The 19574-nt window shown below is 43.8% G+C and overlaps 1 protein-coding gene across 1 annotated transcript in view; it reads left to right on the top strand.

The window, feature by feature from the left end:
- KCNN4 (potassium calcium-activated channel subfamily N member 4) overlaps window positions 1-19574 on the top strand; it is a 453327-nt gene that overhangs the window by 251165 nt on the left and 182588 nt on the right. The window contains exon 4 of the mRNA XM_086929858.1: window positions 14186-14321. Within this exon, the coding sequence (XP_086785984.1) occupies window positions 14186-14321 (136 nt within the window). The remainder of the gene's footprint in view (window positions 1-14185; window positions 14322-19574) is intronic.

Below are 19574 nucleotides of genomic sequence, written 5' to 3'. Positions count from 1 at the left end.
GAGGATGAGTTTTTAGTTGGTACGCCAATCGAGTTTTCGTAAATTCACAAAAGCAATGTATTGTAATGGAGATGAATAACAATAATGATGTTCCAAGAAGGACAGTCGTTTTATTGAGTTTCAATGATACTGATATAGAAAATTACATTTATGCAGGGAAAGTGTCTTATATTAGTTCAAAACATCCCATATGCAATAAACAGTGTAATGAAATGCAGGAAGGGGTAGAGCGATCATACAATGCACTACAAAGATGATGTAAGGCTTTTCAACTGGAGATAGGGGAATGGACTGTAAGTGTTGAATCCAAAAGTGCCTAAACCCTGCTTTTGAACTCACACTTTTATGCATTCAGTGAAACTTAAATGAGAGTGTCTCTATTAGGAACAGCCTATGTTGGAATTTCATCTCAGCCACTGGTTACTAAATTTGCTCAAGGCAGCAACCCAGTCTACTGTTCTTTTGCCTCTCAGATAGGAATCTGCCATATGCAAATGTGTTTCAATATAAACTGTCCAGTCCGAATTGCCAGGCTAGGTCCCTTCAGATAAGGAACTCAAGCAATCCCAGACCGGTTTCGGCCTATTTGGGCCTCTTCAAGAATGATTAGCTAGAGTCGTATGGCACAGAGAAAAGAGCAGCTACCTTTTGGCATACTCATCAAACTTGTGGCATCACCTCTTGTGTGTTTGAAGTAACGCCCAAGTGGCCAAGGGTATGTCCAGATGTGTAATCCATGCTCACTGTGCCACTGGAACCAAGCTGCTCCTGACTGACGAGGCCGACATAGACAAATAGGTCTACGGTTGCTTGTTTCAGTTCAGACGGGACTGTGCCTACTGGAGCAGGATCAATATGGTTGGGTCTAATCCCTGAGGTCTGAGGTGGCACGATAGGCAAAAAATCGATCGGTTTGCTACCCTAAAGATTGCCAGTGGTCAGACAATTTACGAGAATTCATCCCATCGCCATTTCTGTGTCCATCCTACTATGGCTTTGCAAATGGGGCCAAGTACAACCATTTCCAAGGTTGACTCCCAGGCTAGTGACTGGGAGCAGTCCCAGGCTTTTCAGGGAGGTAGTATGGGGGTATGAGATCAGAACTCAACAATCAAACAACAGCACCCAATGCTACACAGTTCAATACAGCAAATAGGGTGGTACTTCAGATCATAATTGTTCTATGGGCACTACACCCCTTTTGCCCCTCTCTGCTCTCTCCCACTCAGCTGACTCTAATTGGATATGTAGCCAATCAAAAATATGGTGTAAAAATGAATAAGGCTAAGTGCACCTTACATTTCCCCACAAGTCAAAAGCACACAAAGTCTCTGTTCACTCAAAGTCTTACCTCCAGTGTCGTCGTAGTAAGATATCAGTCTTTAGTCCTTTGTACTTCCTTCAGTGTAAGCTTGATGGCTCAGTCCCACTGCAGGTGGAGCTGCAATCCTGTGCAGCTTCAGCAGTAGACCCCAAGAAAGTTGGGCACAGTTTACATCTTCTTCCAGTGTAACTGCCCTGGAATGTTTGGCACTGTTTGGTGGACTCTAGCACCACAAAACAGGTGCCTGTCACACATTTCTAGGCTGACAGCAGTTGTGACCCCGGCCGTGACTGATTTGTTCATTGATGCAGTATCATGCTGACCGTGACCAGCACACCCAGACTAACAGATGCTGCATGATATGCACGGCACAGTAGAAATAGCCCTGCAGCCCCCATCTGGGCCAGTGCACACAGCCTGACCTGTGCCAATACACATGCCAAGGCAAGTGGAACCTCTCCTGGTCTGACACACATTGTAAGGGAGATGCAGCTGCCACAGGCCGGTGTGCGGATGTATTTAGAAAAGGAGATCCTCTGCACCATACATGTCCTAGGGCTTTACTCTTTCAGGCACTCTGCTTTATCTTAGTGTCCTTCATTACTGAAACCCACTGGGCTTCTCATTCCGGACAGTCTGCTCTCTTGCAGGGTCAGGCAGACTCATTTCCTCTCTCAGCAGACAGACAGGCTTCCAGTCATTAGGCAGACCATCAGCTACTCCAGCAGTAAGAACAGACTTCAGGTGAGGTCCCCTCACTTTTGTGAGGCTGACTATCAGGAAGACACCAGCCTTGGTAACAGAGCAGCCCATTACATAATCTGCAGGGCGCCCTCTTCCTTGATTATGACGAATGTAGACCTGGTGCCAAGTTGGGTGGTTCAGGTCCCACCTTTGCACACATTTTCTAAGACTGGATGTGGAACTTGTGCCTCAAACATTAAAACAGATTTGTGGTATTTCTCTTTCAAGTATCATTCTAAGGCTGCTCTCCAGACTCAGCCATTGTGGAAAGTGATGTTTCCCAGAGCCGATAACACTGAGTCCGACTCCAAACGTGAGCAACCACACAATGGGCACAATGAAATGTGAGGTATCTGCAGTTAGGAGTCATCAGTCAGCATCTCTGAAGGAGTTATCATGGAAAAAGGGCAGGCCTGAGCTACAACCTTCTTCACCTTGATAAAAAAAGCAGCCCCACCCTTCACCCCAACCATTCCCAAATGGTAGTGCTCAGAATTAACTAATCAGAAGCCCTTTGTTATCAATTTCTTCAAATCGCTTCTCAAGGTAGCCCTGTCTCCATCCTCATCAGGTCAGTGTGTCGATGTCCACCCTTCACCCACAGAAATGCAGGCAATACACTTCCACTGTCTGAGGATACTGTCTTCATCTTTCATCTTGTGTCATGGTAAACTAGGTGCATCCAAAATGGATCCCACTAATCACAATACTCAAACAAATACACATAGGATGTCAGCACAAAGTTCTGGTTTTTCAAACGATAGCACATCTTTATATGAGTGGCCTATAAGCTACTCGTATAACATTGTCCTATCTTTAAACACTGGTGTGAGACAAGGTGTAGTAACTGTAAAAGGTTCAAGATGTTGCTATATATTGAACAAATACTTCATTCTTGGAGACAACTGTTGCCATTCTCTGACATACATGGCCTTCAATGTCGCTGCTCTAGCAGGGACAAAATACTGATAAAGACCGAATAGAAAAAAACATGTCCTAATGAGCTGCCTTAAGTACGTTCATTCTAACTGATAAATTCATGTTCCTGATTGTTTGGTTGTGCTCCACAGGAATGCTGTCTGATGTTAAGATGTAGGAATATCTATGCCCAAGTCAAGCCATGTAAAAGTAGTTTTGACTTTGGAGGTATGCTGCTGTTTGGTAATGTTCTCAAAGTGTGCTTTTTGATCTTACCCTTTAATGTATTTTTATCACTCTGATATGAGCCTCATTGGTGGGGCTGCTCTTTATCAGCAGTCTTTTCTCTGGAGTAATCCTTTGTTCTCTGATAATCAGTCCAGCCGTTCCTCCTCTACACAGAATGCCTGACCATTTGGTCTGGAAGCCATAGGGTGATTTCAAGTTAAATTGATACCACTCTCTCACTCTGTACAATCACCATGGGAATAAGTCCTTGATTGTCCATGTGGAGATCCACTGCAGGAGTTAGATTCCCTTTTCTACAGATCTTTTTCCTTCTCCTTTTGGGCCCCCTTATTTGGTTTGAACTGAGTTTTTGGTGGGCCTGTACCGAGTGCACCTCTGCCCATGTAAATGTAAATGTAAATGTACATGTATTTATATAGCGCAAATCACCGACCCGGTATCTAAGCGCTTGCTTAGGGAACCCCTCCTTGTATTCCCCTGTGAGATAACCCCGGCAGGGTATCCACAAGGTGAAAGCCAGGCATCCCACCGCGAGGGGCCGTTGTGGAGATTAAGCAAGCTATTGCCCAGAGTCACATAGTGTGAACCCGTGAGTCGAGTAGGCACCAGAGCGAGAATTATCGAGTCCATGGAATTTTGAGCCCAAGACCCGCCGAGGCGGGGAATTGAACCCTGGTCCAGGGCCGTTCTCAGCTTCCGGGTCTGCCGACTCTAACCCCTGAGCCACACTTCTCCACCATATAAAAGTATAGATGCATCAAGTTACTTACCTGTAGACTGTGATTCTCCAATATTGGAATTTTTCAAAGGTTCAAATGCTTGAATTATCCCTGTTGTCAAGGTGAAAGTCTCACAGTATCATAATAAAGCAGTACCAATGTTTGTCTTAAATAAGTTGGAGAGACCACCTTGTTATCCTATCCATATCATTTGAAAAGAACCAAATTTCATCCAATCAGATTCAAAGAGGCACATCACTCCACCCTCCTCCTCTTTCCCCAAGGGCCACTATACCTCAGACTTCTTACATAGGTATGTAAATAAGATTATGCTGATGTGAGCCCATACGAAGGAGGAGGGGTGGGTCACATGCAAATTTATGAAACATACAGGTACTGGAGAACCACGGTCTAGAGATGAGTAACTTAGGGGCATATTATCAACGGCCAGAGATAATTATCGCTGGCCGTGCTTAGCAATAATTTTGTTATCGCAGGCTATCTCTGAAATGTATCGCCTGGTAGCGCGTTATTAACAACGCGTTTCTCCAGGGCAATACAAATTCCAGATATAGCGAGGTTATCACCGTTTTGCAGGGAACATCGCTGGTTTTCATCGCTGTGGTTATGCACAGGGTTGTATCAGCATAATCTACCCCAATGTCAGGGATAGGTAAGTCTGCATTTTAGCAAACATTAGTTTTTGGAGAAAATGCTAAAATGCTGGGGCAACCTTGTAAATATTGTGATGTGAACATCAGCGATATTTGCAAGGTAGTCCATCTGGGGTGCGCCCAGTGTCCCCCACTTTGCATCTCATTTGAGATGCAAAGGGAGGCGTTGGGAAAAAGGGGGCTAACCTGCTATTATGCATGTCAGCACCCTCTTGTAAATAGGTGATAGTTTTATCTCCGCTTTTTTGGCCCTTTAAGCCAAAAAAGCGGAGATAAAGCCCTTGTAAATATGCCCCTTATTTCTTCTCCAGTACTGGATCTTTCAAATATTCACATGTTTGAATTAAAAAGCAAGCAGTATGTCCAAATTATATATATATTTATGTGTAAATATTATAAAGGACAAAAACATTCTATGCTTTAAATTCTTTAGCAGTGATTGGAAGGTGTTGGGCAAGACATTTAACTTTTTTCTTTTTTTTTAATGGCTCACCTTACGTAAAGAGATGCCAGTGAACTGCTTTTCACACTGCAGCATCACTATAAACAGCGGAGCTGGAACAGTTGTGTTGAGTAAAAGTACAGATGTTCTTCCTTGTAGTAGGTCTGTAAATCTGCGACATAGGGAGACCCGCAAATAATGCGGTAGAAGTTGCCATAGACCTTGTGGAAAGAGCCATTACGGTTCCTTGTAAGGGTTGTCCTGCTGTCAGGTGGCAGAAGACTATGGTTGCAGAATCCCATCTTGCTACTGTTTGTTCCGGAGTCAATCAGACTTTCTAAAATGTTGAGTTCTATTAATATAGAATTTGAGTACTATGGAGCATTCTTTCTGCAGTATCTTTAGGATCTTTGAAAAACATCTTATTTTTTTATTTATTTATTTTTAAAATTTCTAGAGCGCGAAAATACCTTCCGGTGTCTCGGCGCTAGTGTGTACAGATTACATGGTTGTGAGAAGATGTTACTGGTTAAAAAGCCATGTTTTAAGATGTTTTCGAAAGGAAAACAGCGAAGTATGTTCCTTGATCTGAGAAGGGATCTGGTTCCACAGTTTGGATGCAGCCACTACAAATCGTCTGTCTCCCCAAGTTACCTTTTTTGTTGGGGGAATTTGGAGCTGTTGAGCTGTGGATGAGCGCAGAGTTCGACTGGGTTTGTAAATTTTGAAGGCGTTTTTGAAGAAGTCGGGACCGTTATTGTTCAAGGCCTTGTAGGTTATACACATGGCCTTGAACTTTATCCTGCTTCTTATGGGTAGCCAGTGAAGCTCTCTAATTATAGGGGAGATAGAGGCGTATTTTGGTATCCCCAAGAGGACCCTTGCAGCATTATTTTGAACAAGCTGTAGCTTATTCACCACTTGTTCCTGTGCATTAAGCAGTAAGCCATTACAATAATCCACCTTGGATAATACCAGGGAGGACATCAAAGTTTTGCCAGCAGTGGGAGGAAGAAACGGGAGCAGTTTCTTCACCATTCTCAAGGTGAAAAAAGAGGCCGAGACCACGGCGTTAGCATGGCCAAGGAACGTCAGCTTACTGTCGAAAAGCACGCCCAAGTTTTTCACCTTGGCAACTGGCAGTGGAGGTGTACCCAGTTCAGAAGGCCACCAGACCGGAGACCAAGACGGAGTTAGTTCGCCAAAAACCAATACCTCCGTTTTGTCAGAATTTAGCTTTAAGCAGTTCCGATTCATCCATGTACTGATTGCCTTCATGCCTGCCTGAAAGTTAGCTGCCACAGCTTCTCCGTTTTTATGTATCTCCAGGATCAGCTGTGTGTCATCGGCGTACGATGTAAGCCCTATGCCGAATGACTTTATTACCCTCGCCAAGTCCGACACATAAATGTTGAAGAGTGTCGGACTTAGCGAGGAGCCCTGGGGGACACCGCACGGAAGAGTGAAGTCAGGGGAGCTGAAGTTTCCCATCTTCACGGATTGTATCCTATTGGCCAGGAAGGAAGCAAGCGTTGCTCTGGCCCTGCCCTGGATGCCAAGGGCGGCGACACGGTCGATCAAAGTAGAGTGATCGACCGTGTCGAAGGCGGCGGATAAGTCCAGTAGTATTAGAATCGCTGTACCACCCCTGTCCATGATAGTCCTGACCTCCTCAGCTGCTTTGATCAGGGCCGTCTCCGTCCCGTGACCCTTCCGGAACCCGAACTGCGTATTGTCCAGCAGGTCATTCTGGTCAATAAAGGTCGACAGCTGTTGATTCATTGCCTTTTCAATAATTTTGGAAGGGTAAGGGAGGGAGGCAATTGGACGATAGTTTTTGGGCTCTAGGGGATTTAGTGAGGGTTTTTTCAAGAGGGGTGTTACAGTAGACTTTTTCCAGATTTCGGGAAATATGCCTGTCTGAAATATGGCTCTGCAGATGTTAGTGAGTACTGGGGCTATTAGGTCAGAGACTGATTTAATGATGCGCGGGGGGCAGGGGTCCAAAGGGGATCCCGACTTTACCGTGTTTATCAGCTCTGTCATGGAGGTCGGCGGTGTGAAGACCTCTAGAGTTGGTTTAAGTGAGCAACGGGAAGTCTCCCGACAGACTGTATTAGTGATCGATGTTGTGGTAAATTCATTGAAGATGTCATTGACCTTGGCCTGGAAGAAGTCTGCCACCTTGTTGCAGAATGATTGAGATGGTTCAACAGAGGGTGGGGCAGGGGGATTGGCTAGGTCTTTTACCACCTGATACAGCTGTTTGTTTGAATTAAGAGCGTTTGTTATTTGTGTGCTGTAGAAGGCGCATTTTGCTGCAGTGATCATCTTTCTGTAGCTAATCAAAGCGTTCTTATATGTCTCTTTGTCGAGATCCGCGTAGTTCCTACGCCATCGCCGCTCTAAGTTTCTGCAGCGTTGCCTCTCGAGCCGTAATGACTCCGAGAACCAGGCCGCCGAAGGTTTGGTGCGGTTAGGCTTTGTTTCTTTTTGAGGGGCTAGGTGGTCTAATGCCTTAAATAGCCAGCATTGATAGTTTTGGGAGGCTTCCTGGGGGTCGGGCCTATCCTCGGGTATCGAGGATTCCAAGATGTTATGCAAAGTAGTGACGTCAATATTTTTCCAGTCGCGACACGAGATCGACGGACAAATGCTAGTGTGGGTATTTCTGTGAGGTTTAACTAAAATTGTGAATTTGACAGCTAAATGATCTGTCCAGGTAAGAGGGAGCACTGTGGGAACGGTAATGTAGGGGTTATTAGTAAATAAGGCATCCAAAGTGTGTCCTGCTTGGTGAGTAGCTGAATTGACCTGCTGTTCTAGGCCAGCGGCCAGAAAGTCTGAAATCAGCGTGTGCGATTCCTTGTCTTTCTCATTCTCCAAATGGAAGTTAAAATCTCCCAAAATGGTGTAGTCTTGATTGGCAGCTACTGGTTCTAGTAGCGCGTTGAGGGTTTTTAGGAAGAGTGTGCGTGATGTTGGTGGTCGGTAAAGGAGAATTCCTTTAAAAATTTGTATGGGGGAAAGAGAAATAGAAAAGGCGAGGGCTTCTGCACAATTATGATCAAGTGGTTCGGTTTTTATTGGGAACTTAATCCGATGTATGATCGCGAGCCCCCCCCCTCTCTTCCCTGACGATCTATCTAACCTTGTTACTTGATAGCCGGCTGGGGTGGCGATGTTAAAGTCTGGGCCAGAGGCAAGGTCTGCCCAGGTCTCGGTGATAAACATGATGTCAGTGTTTTGACTGGTTATTAGATCTGCAACGTCGTTCCTATGTTTAATAAGAGATCGTGCATTTATCAAGATGCAGTTTATATCGGAAGCGCTATGATCTCCTGGGCGAGCAACCGCGGGGAGCTGGGAGATGGATGGTGTGATAGTGAAGCCACAATTTGGGCAGACTGCGTGTGGAGAATTGTACAGTGAGCAAAAGTCGAAGTGGGGGCAGTTCCTATCCTGCATGCTGTTTCCTATAGTAATAAGCTGAGACCTGGAGTAAATGAATACCTTAGATGTCTGTTGGGCAGCGGGGGTGGCACACTGCACGGACCCAGCGCGGACTGGCGCAGACTGGCACCCCTTTGGCACGGCTTCGGCGCGGAGACGGCGCTCCCGCTGCGCTCTACCGCTGCGCTTCCGGCTGGCCATTTTAAATCCTGAGCCCCGCCCCCAGCTGAGACACTAGCTCCCTTGTGATTGGCGAGCAAGCGCTGAGGCGCGATGGAGCTGACCCTGCCCTCCACGCAAACGGCACAGAGCCGCGATGGAACGGGGCTAAGGGTGGGCACAATAATGCAATACAAGGTGAGTTCAGCGAGTGGTTTAAAAAATAATACAATTATCAAATCAATTGCATAGGTGACATAACGTTTTCTTAAAAGCTAGTGCATTCACGCGTTTTACGGTGGCCGATCACAAACAGAGGAGGATCCCCTCGCAATCTGTAGTAGCACAACAGACCAGACAGAGCGCTGCCACCACCCTGCTAGTTAATCTTAAGCACCACTGATTGATTTAGGTTGAAATCTAATGCAACCTTTAGATTAAAATGTGGATTTGTCCTTAAGATGACTCTGTCATCTCTAAACTGTGAATACAGTTCTTTGATAGTAAAGACATGTATCTGACATGGCTTGTTGATGTGAGAGCAGGTAGAATGTCTTTTTTCCACGATAGACATTTTAAGTCCACCATATGAATAAGCTAAAAAAAGATGCACTAAAACATTGTTCCATAGAATCGTAAGTTTTCTGATTGGAGGAAATGCCTTAAAAAAACTTTATAAACTCCTTTATATTTCTTCGTGACATAGAGAAGATGTAATAGCTCTTCTGAATTGAGAAAGTGCTGCCAATTGGATCCTGATAGAGGAATGGGACAGCCTGAACTTACCAGATGAAGCTGATATGTAAGAACCTGCTTAGGTGATGATATTCTGAGAGAAGCACCAAACACAGAAACGTTTTCATTTGGCTCTTCAAGGGCTAGATGTAGGTAAACTACATATACCGAATCTAAAATACCAAATTTTACCGATTCGGTATTTTAGAATCAGATGGGGCCAGATGTAGGAGAGGAAATACCGGTCGGTAATGGCCGAATTCGGCCGTTACCGACCGGTATTTAGGAATCGGCATGTAGGGGCCAGTATTTTACAGAATCTGTAAATTTACCGATTCTGTAAATTTACCGATTCTGTAAAATACCGAATCAGTAATTTTACCGATTCGGTAATTTCACATGTAGGTGGCACTCCTGAGAGTGCCACAGGCCCTTTAGAGTCGGTATTTTACCATCCAATCCAATTGGGTGGTAAAGTACCGAATGCAGGTGTGCATGCACATCTGTGCATGCACACCTGTGCCATGTGACACACAGACATGCCCTTAGGGCATGTCTGTGTGCCACATGGCACACATGCCTGTATTTGGTGTGCTAGAGGGTGTCAAAGTGACACCCCCTGCACCCTTGCAGGATTCGGTATTTACCGATTCGGTAAATACCGAATCGGTATTGCCCATTGATTCCTATAGGCTTCAAGGCCCATAGGAATCAATGGGCAATACCGATTCGGTATTTACCGACTCGGTAAATACCGAATGTTACCGATTCGGTAATTGAAAATTAAATTTTACCTACATCTACCACCTTCTATTTTACCGATTCATAAATACCGAATCGATAAAATTTGGTATTTATGAATCTGTAAAATAGAATTACCTACATCTGGCCCTAAATGCTTTGTAGGTAATTACTCGGTAAGTATTACCGAATCGGTAGGATTCGGTCGGTAAATACCGATTCAGTAATTGGGTGATTACTATGGGCCTGTAGCCCATAGGAATGAATGGGAATTACCGAATCTGTATTTACCGATTCGGTAAAAGGAGGGAAACATTCAAGGGTGGCAGGGTGGCACTTTGACACCCTGTTGCACCCCTGAATTGTGTATGGGTGCACATGTGGCACACATATATGCCCTAAAGGCATGTATGTCTGCCACATGGCACTCTCATTAAATGCAAAAAAATGCATTTTTTTAGGGTTTTCGTAGTTTACCACCAACTTGTAGTTGGTGATAAATTACGAATCCTTACAGATGAAAAGCACTCACTTGAGTGCTTCCTACATTTCAGATTCAGTAATTTACCGAATCGGTATTTAAGAATTCGGTAATTTACCAAGGGGTAGATGTATCAACATACCCCGTTTCGATTTCTAAATAGCGATTTTTAAGGAATCGCTATTTAGAAATCGTAAATTGGGATGTATCCCTGAAATGTACATGTGTGTGCATATCGCGCACATACGTGTGCATATCGCGCATGTGTGTGCGTCATACGCCACCTTAAAAAATGCCAAATTGTGCATTTTTTAAAGATTTCGCAAATTACCATCAACTACAAGTTGGTGGTAATTTGCGATTTCTTAACCAAAATTCGCAATTCAAAAATGCTACATACATAGGGGTAGATGTATCAACATACCCCTTTGCGATTTCTGAATAGCGATTTTTAAGGAATCGCTATTTAGAAATCGCAAAATGGGATGTATGTAAGAAATCGCTATTTTTTTAGCGATTTCTTAATCTTCCTTATTTGCGAATTCGCAATTTGTGAATCCGCAATTAAGGAATAATTTCCCATTCATTCCTATGGGCCAGGAGGCCCATAGGAATGATTGTGAAATTAATCTCAATTTGCGATTCGCAATTTGCTAATCGCAAATTGAGAATAATTTCAAGGGTGCAGGGGTGTCTCAAGGACACCCTGCTGCAACCCTGAAATGTACATGTGTGTGCATATGGCGCACATACATGCCCTATCGGCATTTGTGTGCGTCACATGCCACCTTCAAAAATGCCAAATTGTGCATTTTTTAAAGAATTCGCAAATTACCATCAACTACAAGTTGGTGGTAATTTGCGATTTCTTAACCAAAATTCGCGATTCAAAAATGCTACATACAGAGCATTTAAGGAATCGCAAAATTGCGATTCCTTAAATGCGTTGGCAAAATAAGGAATCGCAAATTTTTGTGATTCCTTAGTTTGCGAATTTTTGATGCATGCCAAAACAAGCAAATAGACCGTTTGCGATTCGCAAAGGCCGAATTTCTGCGAATTTCGGCCTTTACGATTCGCAAAAGGCTTGATACATCTAGGCCCAAATTCCTAAATACCGATTCGGTAAATTACCGAATCTGAAATGTAGCCACCTACATCCCAAATGCCTAATACCGGTCGGTAACGGCCGAAATTCGGTAATTTCGGCCGTTACAGACCGGTATTAGGGTTCCTACATCTGGCCCCAAGTGTAGAGTCCGCTCTGACTATAGCAAGTTTCTCTCTACCATCTTCAGAGATGATTAAGAGATGGTACTCCTTGTCCTCAGGAGTCAGGAAGACAAATTGAGCGACTTCTGATTGCAATGTAACACCTGGCCTTTGAGCAATGTCAATAAGGTTGTTATTGGTTTGAAACGAATGTGAGGACATTCTTAGTGGAGAACTAGCTCTGTGTACCACTATTGTCTGGGCCATTGTGGAGCTATCAGAATGAGACAGCATGGCTCTCACTTCCTAGACATGCAATGTGAAAAGTACTTTACCGTGATTCAGTTTGTGGACATTTTGTGGCACAGAAACAACATCCTGGAGGTTCAGTGATGTCCTGTAATCTCCCTTGTTTGAGTATTTCCTGAAGAGTAACCATCCAACATGATTGCTTATTTTGTCATTTGTTTAACTGTCTTAGATTTAGTAAAGGTCTCCATTCCCTGACTTCTTTCTTATGAGGAAAAAATTTGAATAGAAACCTAAGTTTTGCTGGTAGAGGGGAACAGTCTCTATTGCATCTTTCGAGAGAAGTTGGGTTACTTTCAATCTGTAAGAGACATGGGGCCCGATGTTGGTAAATCTCATTTACCGACTCTAGAATACCGAATTTTACCGATTCGGTATTCTAGATTCGGTAAATGAGATGTAGGTAATAACTCGGTAATTTTTACCGAATCGGTATGATTCGGTAATTACCGAATCGTTAAATACCGATTCGGTAAAATTGGTGCAACATGGTGTCACTTTGACACCATGTTGCACCCCTGATTCTGGCTTGTGTGCCATGTGACACACATACATGCCCGTGTGCCACATGGCACAGGTGTACAAGCACAGATGTGCATGTACATTGGAATTTGTTATTTACCACAAAATATTATTTCGTGGTAAATAACGAATACTTGAGGGCCTGTGGCACTGTTTTCAGTGCCACCTAGATCTAGATTCACCGATTCGGTAAATTTACTGATTCAGTATTTTACCGAATTTGTAAATTTACCGAATCGGTAAAAATTAAGGCCCCTACATCTCAATCACCAAATACCGGTCGGTAACGACCGTATTTGGCGACCTACATCTGGCCCATGGTAAGGAAATCAAATTTCAGAACCCATTGGTATGTAGTTATATACCTCCAGTTTTTGTAAAAGTGGGATATTTGTCCCCCTATTGGATGGGAAGGAGACGTGGCTGGCACCAAGATGGCATAAATGGTGTCTAGAAGCATTTTGTGATTGCTGCTTTGTTGCCAACTTTATTCGGGGTGGTTGTCTGGAATAGGAAAAGGGTGGAGTCTGTGTATACTGTTGATGGCAGTATAGTTGACAGCAGCCCTACTAAATCATCTGGTAGGGTTGATAACAGAAACACTGGTATCCTACTCTGTAAGAGCTATCACTTCATTCCCTAGCACTTCAAAAGAACTGGCTTCTTAGGACGCCCAAGGATCTTACTGTGTCCATGTCCACTTTGATGGATTGTAAAGCATCTAGGTTTCTCTACAGAAAAACTGACCAGAGCTTAGGGAGAATCCCTTCACCCAACATGCGGTAAAAGTCTGAGGTATGGTGGCCCCTGAGAGGAGGAGTGATGAGGCTCCTGGATTCTAAATGGATGGTGTGCGGTTCTTTCCAAATAATGTGGACAGGCTAACAAGGTGACGTATCCAGGTTGTTAACGCCAAGCTTTGGGACTGCTTTTTTATTATAATACCGTGATTCTCTCGCCTTGACGAAGGGGATGATTCAAGCAAGTGAATCTATGAGAGATCCAGTACTGGAGAATTACAGGAATCTTTTGAGCATTTGGGGTTTTTCCTCTTAGGCCTAGCTGGATGACAGTGAGTCACTAGAGACCTCAGTACCACTTCATGAAACTGTTAGAAGGACTTCTTCAGTGGATTTGGCTCCTGCCCACAGGTGGATTTTATCCTAAGAATGCAAAACTCTTCTAACATTCTGCATGCATTTACAGCATGTGTGCACTGGTATGCAAAATGATACTGAAACGTTGCCCATCAGTCTTTCATCCTTCCGGAAGCAGAAATTGAGCGAGTGTTCTCAAATCAAGCAATATTAACACCTGTCAGTTACCACCATTTGAGACTGCAAAGACAACAGAATGAACTGCTGAATAGAAACAAGTTATTACTATTCTGGAGAGTAATCTTCAGTTGCCAGAAACATTTGTCTCTGAAGATAAACACAGTTTTAATTTATTGTGATTCACAGGCCTTGCTTCTGACATATTACTATATTTATCTTCCCACAGGCGGAACTTCAATGAAACTGAGCACCTCACGGATGCCATGTGGCTGATCCCCATCACATTCCTCACCATTGGATATGGGGACATCGTGCCCAGCACTGTCTGTGGGAGGATTGTCTGCCTCTGCACAGGGGTCATGGTATGTTGTGAATACGAATCCTGCAATGCCCAGTATGAATTAACTTGTTTATGACTGGAACCCACCTGAAACTGGCTTGCAAAGAGATATTGGTCTGTAAATCTAGAGCATGAGTTGCACTTTTTCTGACAAATGTTGTGACCCCCTATCCCACCTGCCCGTTTATTTCCTCTAACATCTTAGAGAAGTCTTGTTAAAGTAACCTTAGCAGCTGTCTTTACTCTTTACACTTAGACCTTGTGTCAATTTGGTGGTAAAGGATGTTATTCTTTGTTCAAAATGAGTCACAGGGATCTTATTTTCTTCTCATTCCTCATTGGATATAGTCACCATTACACCAGTGCTATGGTGTCTGAACAACCCTATTAATTTAATGTAATTTAAAGCAAGAATATAGTTTCTGAATGTGAGGCTAATAAAGCTATACTTGCCTGCAAAACATCCACCAGCCTCTCTTCACATGCCTCTTCTATAACAGAAATAAAAGACTGGTAAGACACTGAATTCTACATTTAAGTGTTATTGCAAGAGAAAATTAAATATAGATTCTAGTACAGAAAAAAATGCCCTTATCAATGGTTGTTCTTATGGTAGGATTTGGCTTGTGGGTGCCGGGCAGCTTGGGCTTTCAAATGTTTTAATCTGCACCATTTTCTGGAAGTTTAACATGTAATAAAATATTGTTCTTTTTTTTTTAATTCTTTTTATTTTGGAACAATGCTCATAGTACAAAGTCACAATGATCAGTGAACAAAGATCATACCAAAAGATAACACCGTGGTGTTCAGCAATGTCAATATAGCAGTACACCATCAGGATGAACAGTTGCCGGGTTACTCTTCTAGCCCCCACCCTCCTCCCTGTACTTTCGCCATGGTCGCCAGATCTTTTTCAATTTGAATGAAATAATGTTGAGTATCACAAGCGCTTGATCTTGAAGTGTGTAATAAAGTCACAGTTGTTGTTGAACTTGATACTATGTGCAGGGCCATCCCCAAACTTTACGCCTTCTCCCTCCTGTTTTCTGAATCGTGTTTGTTGGCTTTTGCTAACCAGCGCTTAACTGCTTGTGCGCTCTCCCTCAACCATGGTAAAATTGGCTTAACCTAATTGACATATTTAATTTGGTTTTACGTCTCTAGTACTAAATGTAGCCAGGGCTGGTAAATATAATACTACTGCTGGGCCTACATTGTGCCACTTACTTAGAGCCCTTTTAAACATGTCTCAGGCCTGTCATTGCAGCCTGTGTGGGCAGTTTTAAACTGACATTTCGACTTGACAAAATAAAACGTTTGCCAGGCTTAAACCTTCCTTTTTAATTCATATAAGTCACCCCTTGGATAGGCCCTACACAGCACAAAAGGCACAATGCAGTGTTTAAAGGTTTGGACATGTCCTAGTAGTGAAAAACTCTTAAATTTATTTTTCACTACTGCAAGGCCTGTCTCTCCCATAGGATAACATTTAATTATCTTATTACAGTGGTCAATATGAGCCGGTGTTTGACAGTGGGTGCCCAGCGGCACTATTTTTGGGGATCGGCACTATTTTTTCCTCTTTAGATATTGATTGCGAGCAAGAGAGAGGAAAACACACAAATATTAAAGAAGGAGGTAGAGGAAAACGGGAAAACCATCACAAAGGGAGAAATCAGGAACCTGCAAGACCTACATAAAGGAGCAGGGCATGTCAGGCAGTGGATTAAAGAGGCAGGAGATAGATTCAACACCACACAACCTTGTAATTGGCTCGCCGACTTTTAATAGCCGTGCTGGAGCATAGTTAAAGGTATCACTTTGCAGCTCCACATCGGAACTGCGACTGCGTGAAGCATTTCTGTTGCTAGACTTCGCATCGCAACGTGCAGCTCCTCAGAACCCAATCTGCATTACACATACCCTATGCAGAACTTCACACTGCAAGCCTTCGTCTACGGCATTCTTGACAACGAAACAGGACCTTGCATTGCAAGCCTCATCAAATTCTTTTTTTTTTTACAGATTTATATAGCGTGAACTAGACCCGAAACATAGGGTATCAGAGTGCTTTACATAGCATCAGTTTTGATACAAAAGGACACATTTATATTTTGTGTTAGGCACGGGGAGAATAGGTGATTTGCCCAGAATCACAGGATGTTGAGCGTCCGTGCCAAGATTCGAACCCGGTTCCCCAGCTTCAAGTTCGACCGCTCCTGCCGTAAGGCTACATCCTCTCGTCATCAGAACATCCGCTGCAGACACATCTCTGATGCAGGACCTCACATTGCAGCATGCAGCTTTTACGTTTTCGCCGCTGGGCGACGTATCTCCAATGCATCCTCGACGTGGGATCTCACACCACTCTGCAAGCTAGATTTAAGGTACTTTGTTCAGCAGGTCTTACTTGGTTCCTGTATTCAGCCCTCGCTACATCACAGTCGGGCTGAACCTGTGACTTTGTCCTGCTCAGCACAGTTGTGGCTTTGTACTTTTAAGCACTACTTTTACCCAAATCTTTAAAATTGGATATCTCTGATTTTACTGATTGGATTTTTGTTGTTTTGGTGTCAAATAATATACTGTTTGAAGTGCTGCATAAATACTTTACAGTTCCCTTTAAGTTAAGCCTGACTGTTTTTGTGCCAAGCTACCAGAGGGTTAAGCAGAGATGAATTTTGGGTTCTTTGTGGCTTCACCCTGACAAAAAATGTGTTTGCTCCTACAGTAGGGTTCACCTCCCTCAACCAGTATCCCTATTTTCTACTGCTGTTCTGAACAGAGGACTCTAAATATTATCTTGCCTGGGCCCCAAAAAGTGTTTATTTAACTAGCTCAACAAAGGGCCTCAACAGATACATTGCAGAGCAGAAACCCATCTGCCCTGAATACAAAAAGACCTGTACAGCTTGTGTGGTACTGTAACTCAAGTTAGGCAAAGTGACTAAAGCTTGGTGCTGCTACTATAGAAAGGAGCAGAATTCCAAACTGTGGAATAATAATCACACCACTGTCTTTCCAGCCTGAATGATTTCCACATTTCAATAGAGCAAAGATTTACTGAGAGAAAGTCTTGGAAAAAATAGGCAAAACATGAAGCATTTCGTGTTTTATATTACGATTCCTCATTTACAAGTTAAAAGCATAGGGGCATATTATTAAGGGGGTTTATCTCCGATTTTTTGGCTTTAAAAGCCAAGAAGGCAGAGATAAAATTATCTCCCTATAACCTAGCTGTCGCTAACACCAGTTAGCGACAGCTAGTAGGAGATAGCGACCATCTTGGGCCCCGCTTTGCATGTCAGTGAAATTTATCACTAATGACATGCAAAGTGGGCGTGCCAAGATGTTAGCGACTGGAAACAGTCGCTAACATCGCTATCTCCTATTACCAACTTTTAGAGATATTGGCTCTAAGCTCGAATATCTCCAAAAGCTAAAACCTGCCCCTGAGCAGTTCTTAGCCATGTTATCCAATGGTAGGTGGATAGCATGGCTAAGAGCATTAGCTCGGTAATGCATGAATATCGCGGACTTTTCAGCGATATTAATGCATTTCGGCCGATTTTTATCGCTTAGGAGATAAACCTTGATAATAGCACGGTTCCTAAGCGATAAAAATCGCGCAGCTCGGCGATAAAAATATTGCAGCTAAGCCAACATAGCGATAATTATCGCTAGTTGATGGTAATATGCCCCACCCTCCGTAAGCACCCCACTCAGAAGTAATGGCATTTATTAGGGGAAGTGAACACCTATTCCACATTAGACCCACTGGAAATTAGAACATTGGAAGTCAGAAGGAAATAACAGGGTGGCAGTGAGATGAAAAATGCCTTCCTTTCCTCCAAAACACAATACAGTTGAAAAGACAGCACAGAGATTGGTGTTATTTTATATTTTTAGTGGCAGTAAAGGAGCTGTAACAGCAGGAAGAGTGTACAACAGGCCACTGAGGTAATGGGACGCATACCCGCCAAACTGCTTGTCTTGGGTTTCTGTTGACTCTCTTGGTTGGCTTGTGCTCTCCCAAGCGTCTCTTTGTTATTGTGCAGCTTCACTGGTCTGTAACCAGTTACAGCCTTAAAACAAACCCAATCTGCATTCTTCTACATAATTCATCACCCTGGAGGAAACCGTGTCCCGTTAAGAGCTGTGTCCCTAGTGATGTATGAAGGACTGGAAAAGCAGCTCATAGCTGTAGATGGAAGAGCATGGCCAGATGTAGGAAACAACTGCTCTTCATGCAAACTGAGGGCTGTCATTTAGAGTTTGGCTGATGGGATGCTCTGTCACACATGTGATGGATATCCCGTTCTCTGTATTACAAGTGCTATAGGTTATAATGCATTTGTAATGCAGTGGGCAGTTTCTACATCATGTTTGTGATGAAGTGTTCCATCCGGCAAACTCTAAATCAGGCTTAAAGTGTGTTAAACCAAGTCATATTCAACTGGGGTTTTAACCCCTCCCATGCTCGTGACGGAACCGTTCTGTCACGAGCCTCGGTTGGGCTGTGCTGGTGACGGAACGGTTCTGTCACAGACCGCTCGCCTCGCCTGCGCGGTGCGAATTCCGCGCCTGCGCTGACTTTCTGAAGCGCGGGCGGGGCCATGACAGAACCGTTCTGTCACAAGCACAGCTCACCCACGTGCCGTGACGGAGCGGTTCCGTCACGAGCACGGGACCGCCGCGCGGCCCCGCCTCCCCCTTAGTACTGCGGCGGAATAGCCGCCGCAGTGAAGGGGTTAAAGAGGAAATCTAGTGGTCTCAAAGTAAGTTTAGCAAGATCAGTCCTTATTGAACCCTACCCCACTCTTGGCTGTAGAGGGCCATTCGCAAGACTGAAGACTGGAGTCATCCAACCAACAGGGACACTAGAATGTGGAGATCAACACTATTTAATTGCATACCAATGTAACCACCCTGGCATTGCTCTCAAAAGCATTCTCATCCCATGTCAAAGAGGCAACATGAATGAAAAATTGTCTAGCATTCGCGACAAAGAATTTTCAATTCTATTAAGGACACGGAGGCGAGGATTATGCTTCTCTTATCTTTACTGGCAAAACAGCAGCCAATAGAAACTTTAAACTTGCATGACCCCGGAAGGACAACCCCCTCCACTAGTCTGCACCAATCATTAACAAGTCCTGCACAATAATAGTCCATGAAAAACCGGAACCTTCCTCTTTCTTTGCGATGTCCTCCGCAGTCCAACCAAGACTGTAGCCCAACGTGGCAACAATCGCATTCTCTTGTCCGACGGGGA

This window comes from Lissotriton vulgaris, chromosome 7 (genome assembly GCF_964263255.1).
Source record: "Lissotriton vulgaris chromosome 7, aLisVul1.2, whole genome shotgun sequence".
Lineage (NCBI taxonomy): Eukaryota > Metazoa > Chordata > Amphibia > Caudata > Salamandridae > Lissotriton > Lissotriton vulgaris.
The sequence above is the reverse complement of the archived record's forward strand: the minus strand, read 5'-3'. Positions and strand labels throughout refer to the sequence as shown.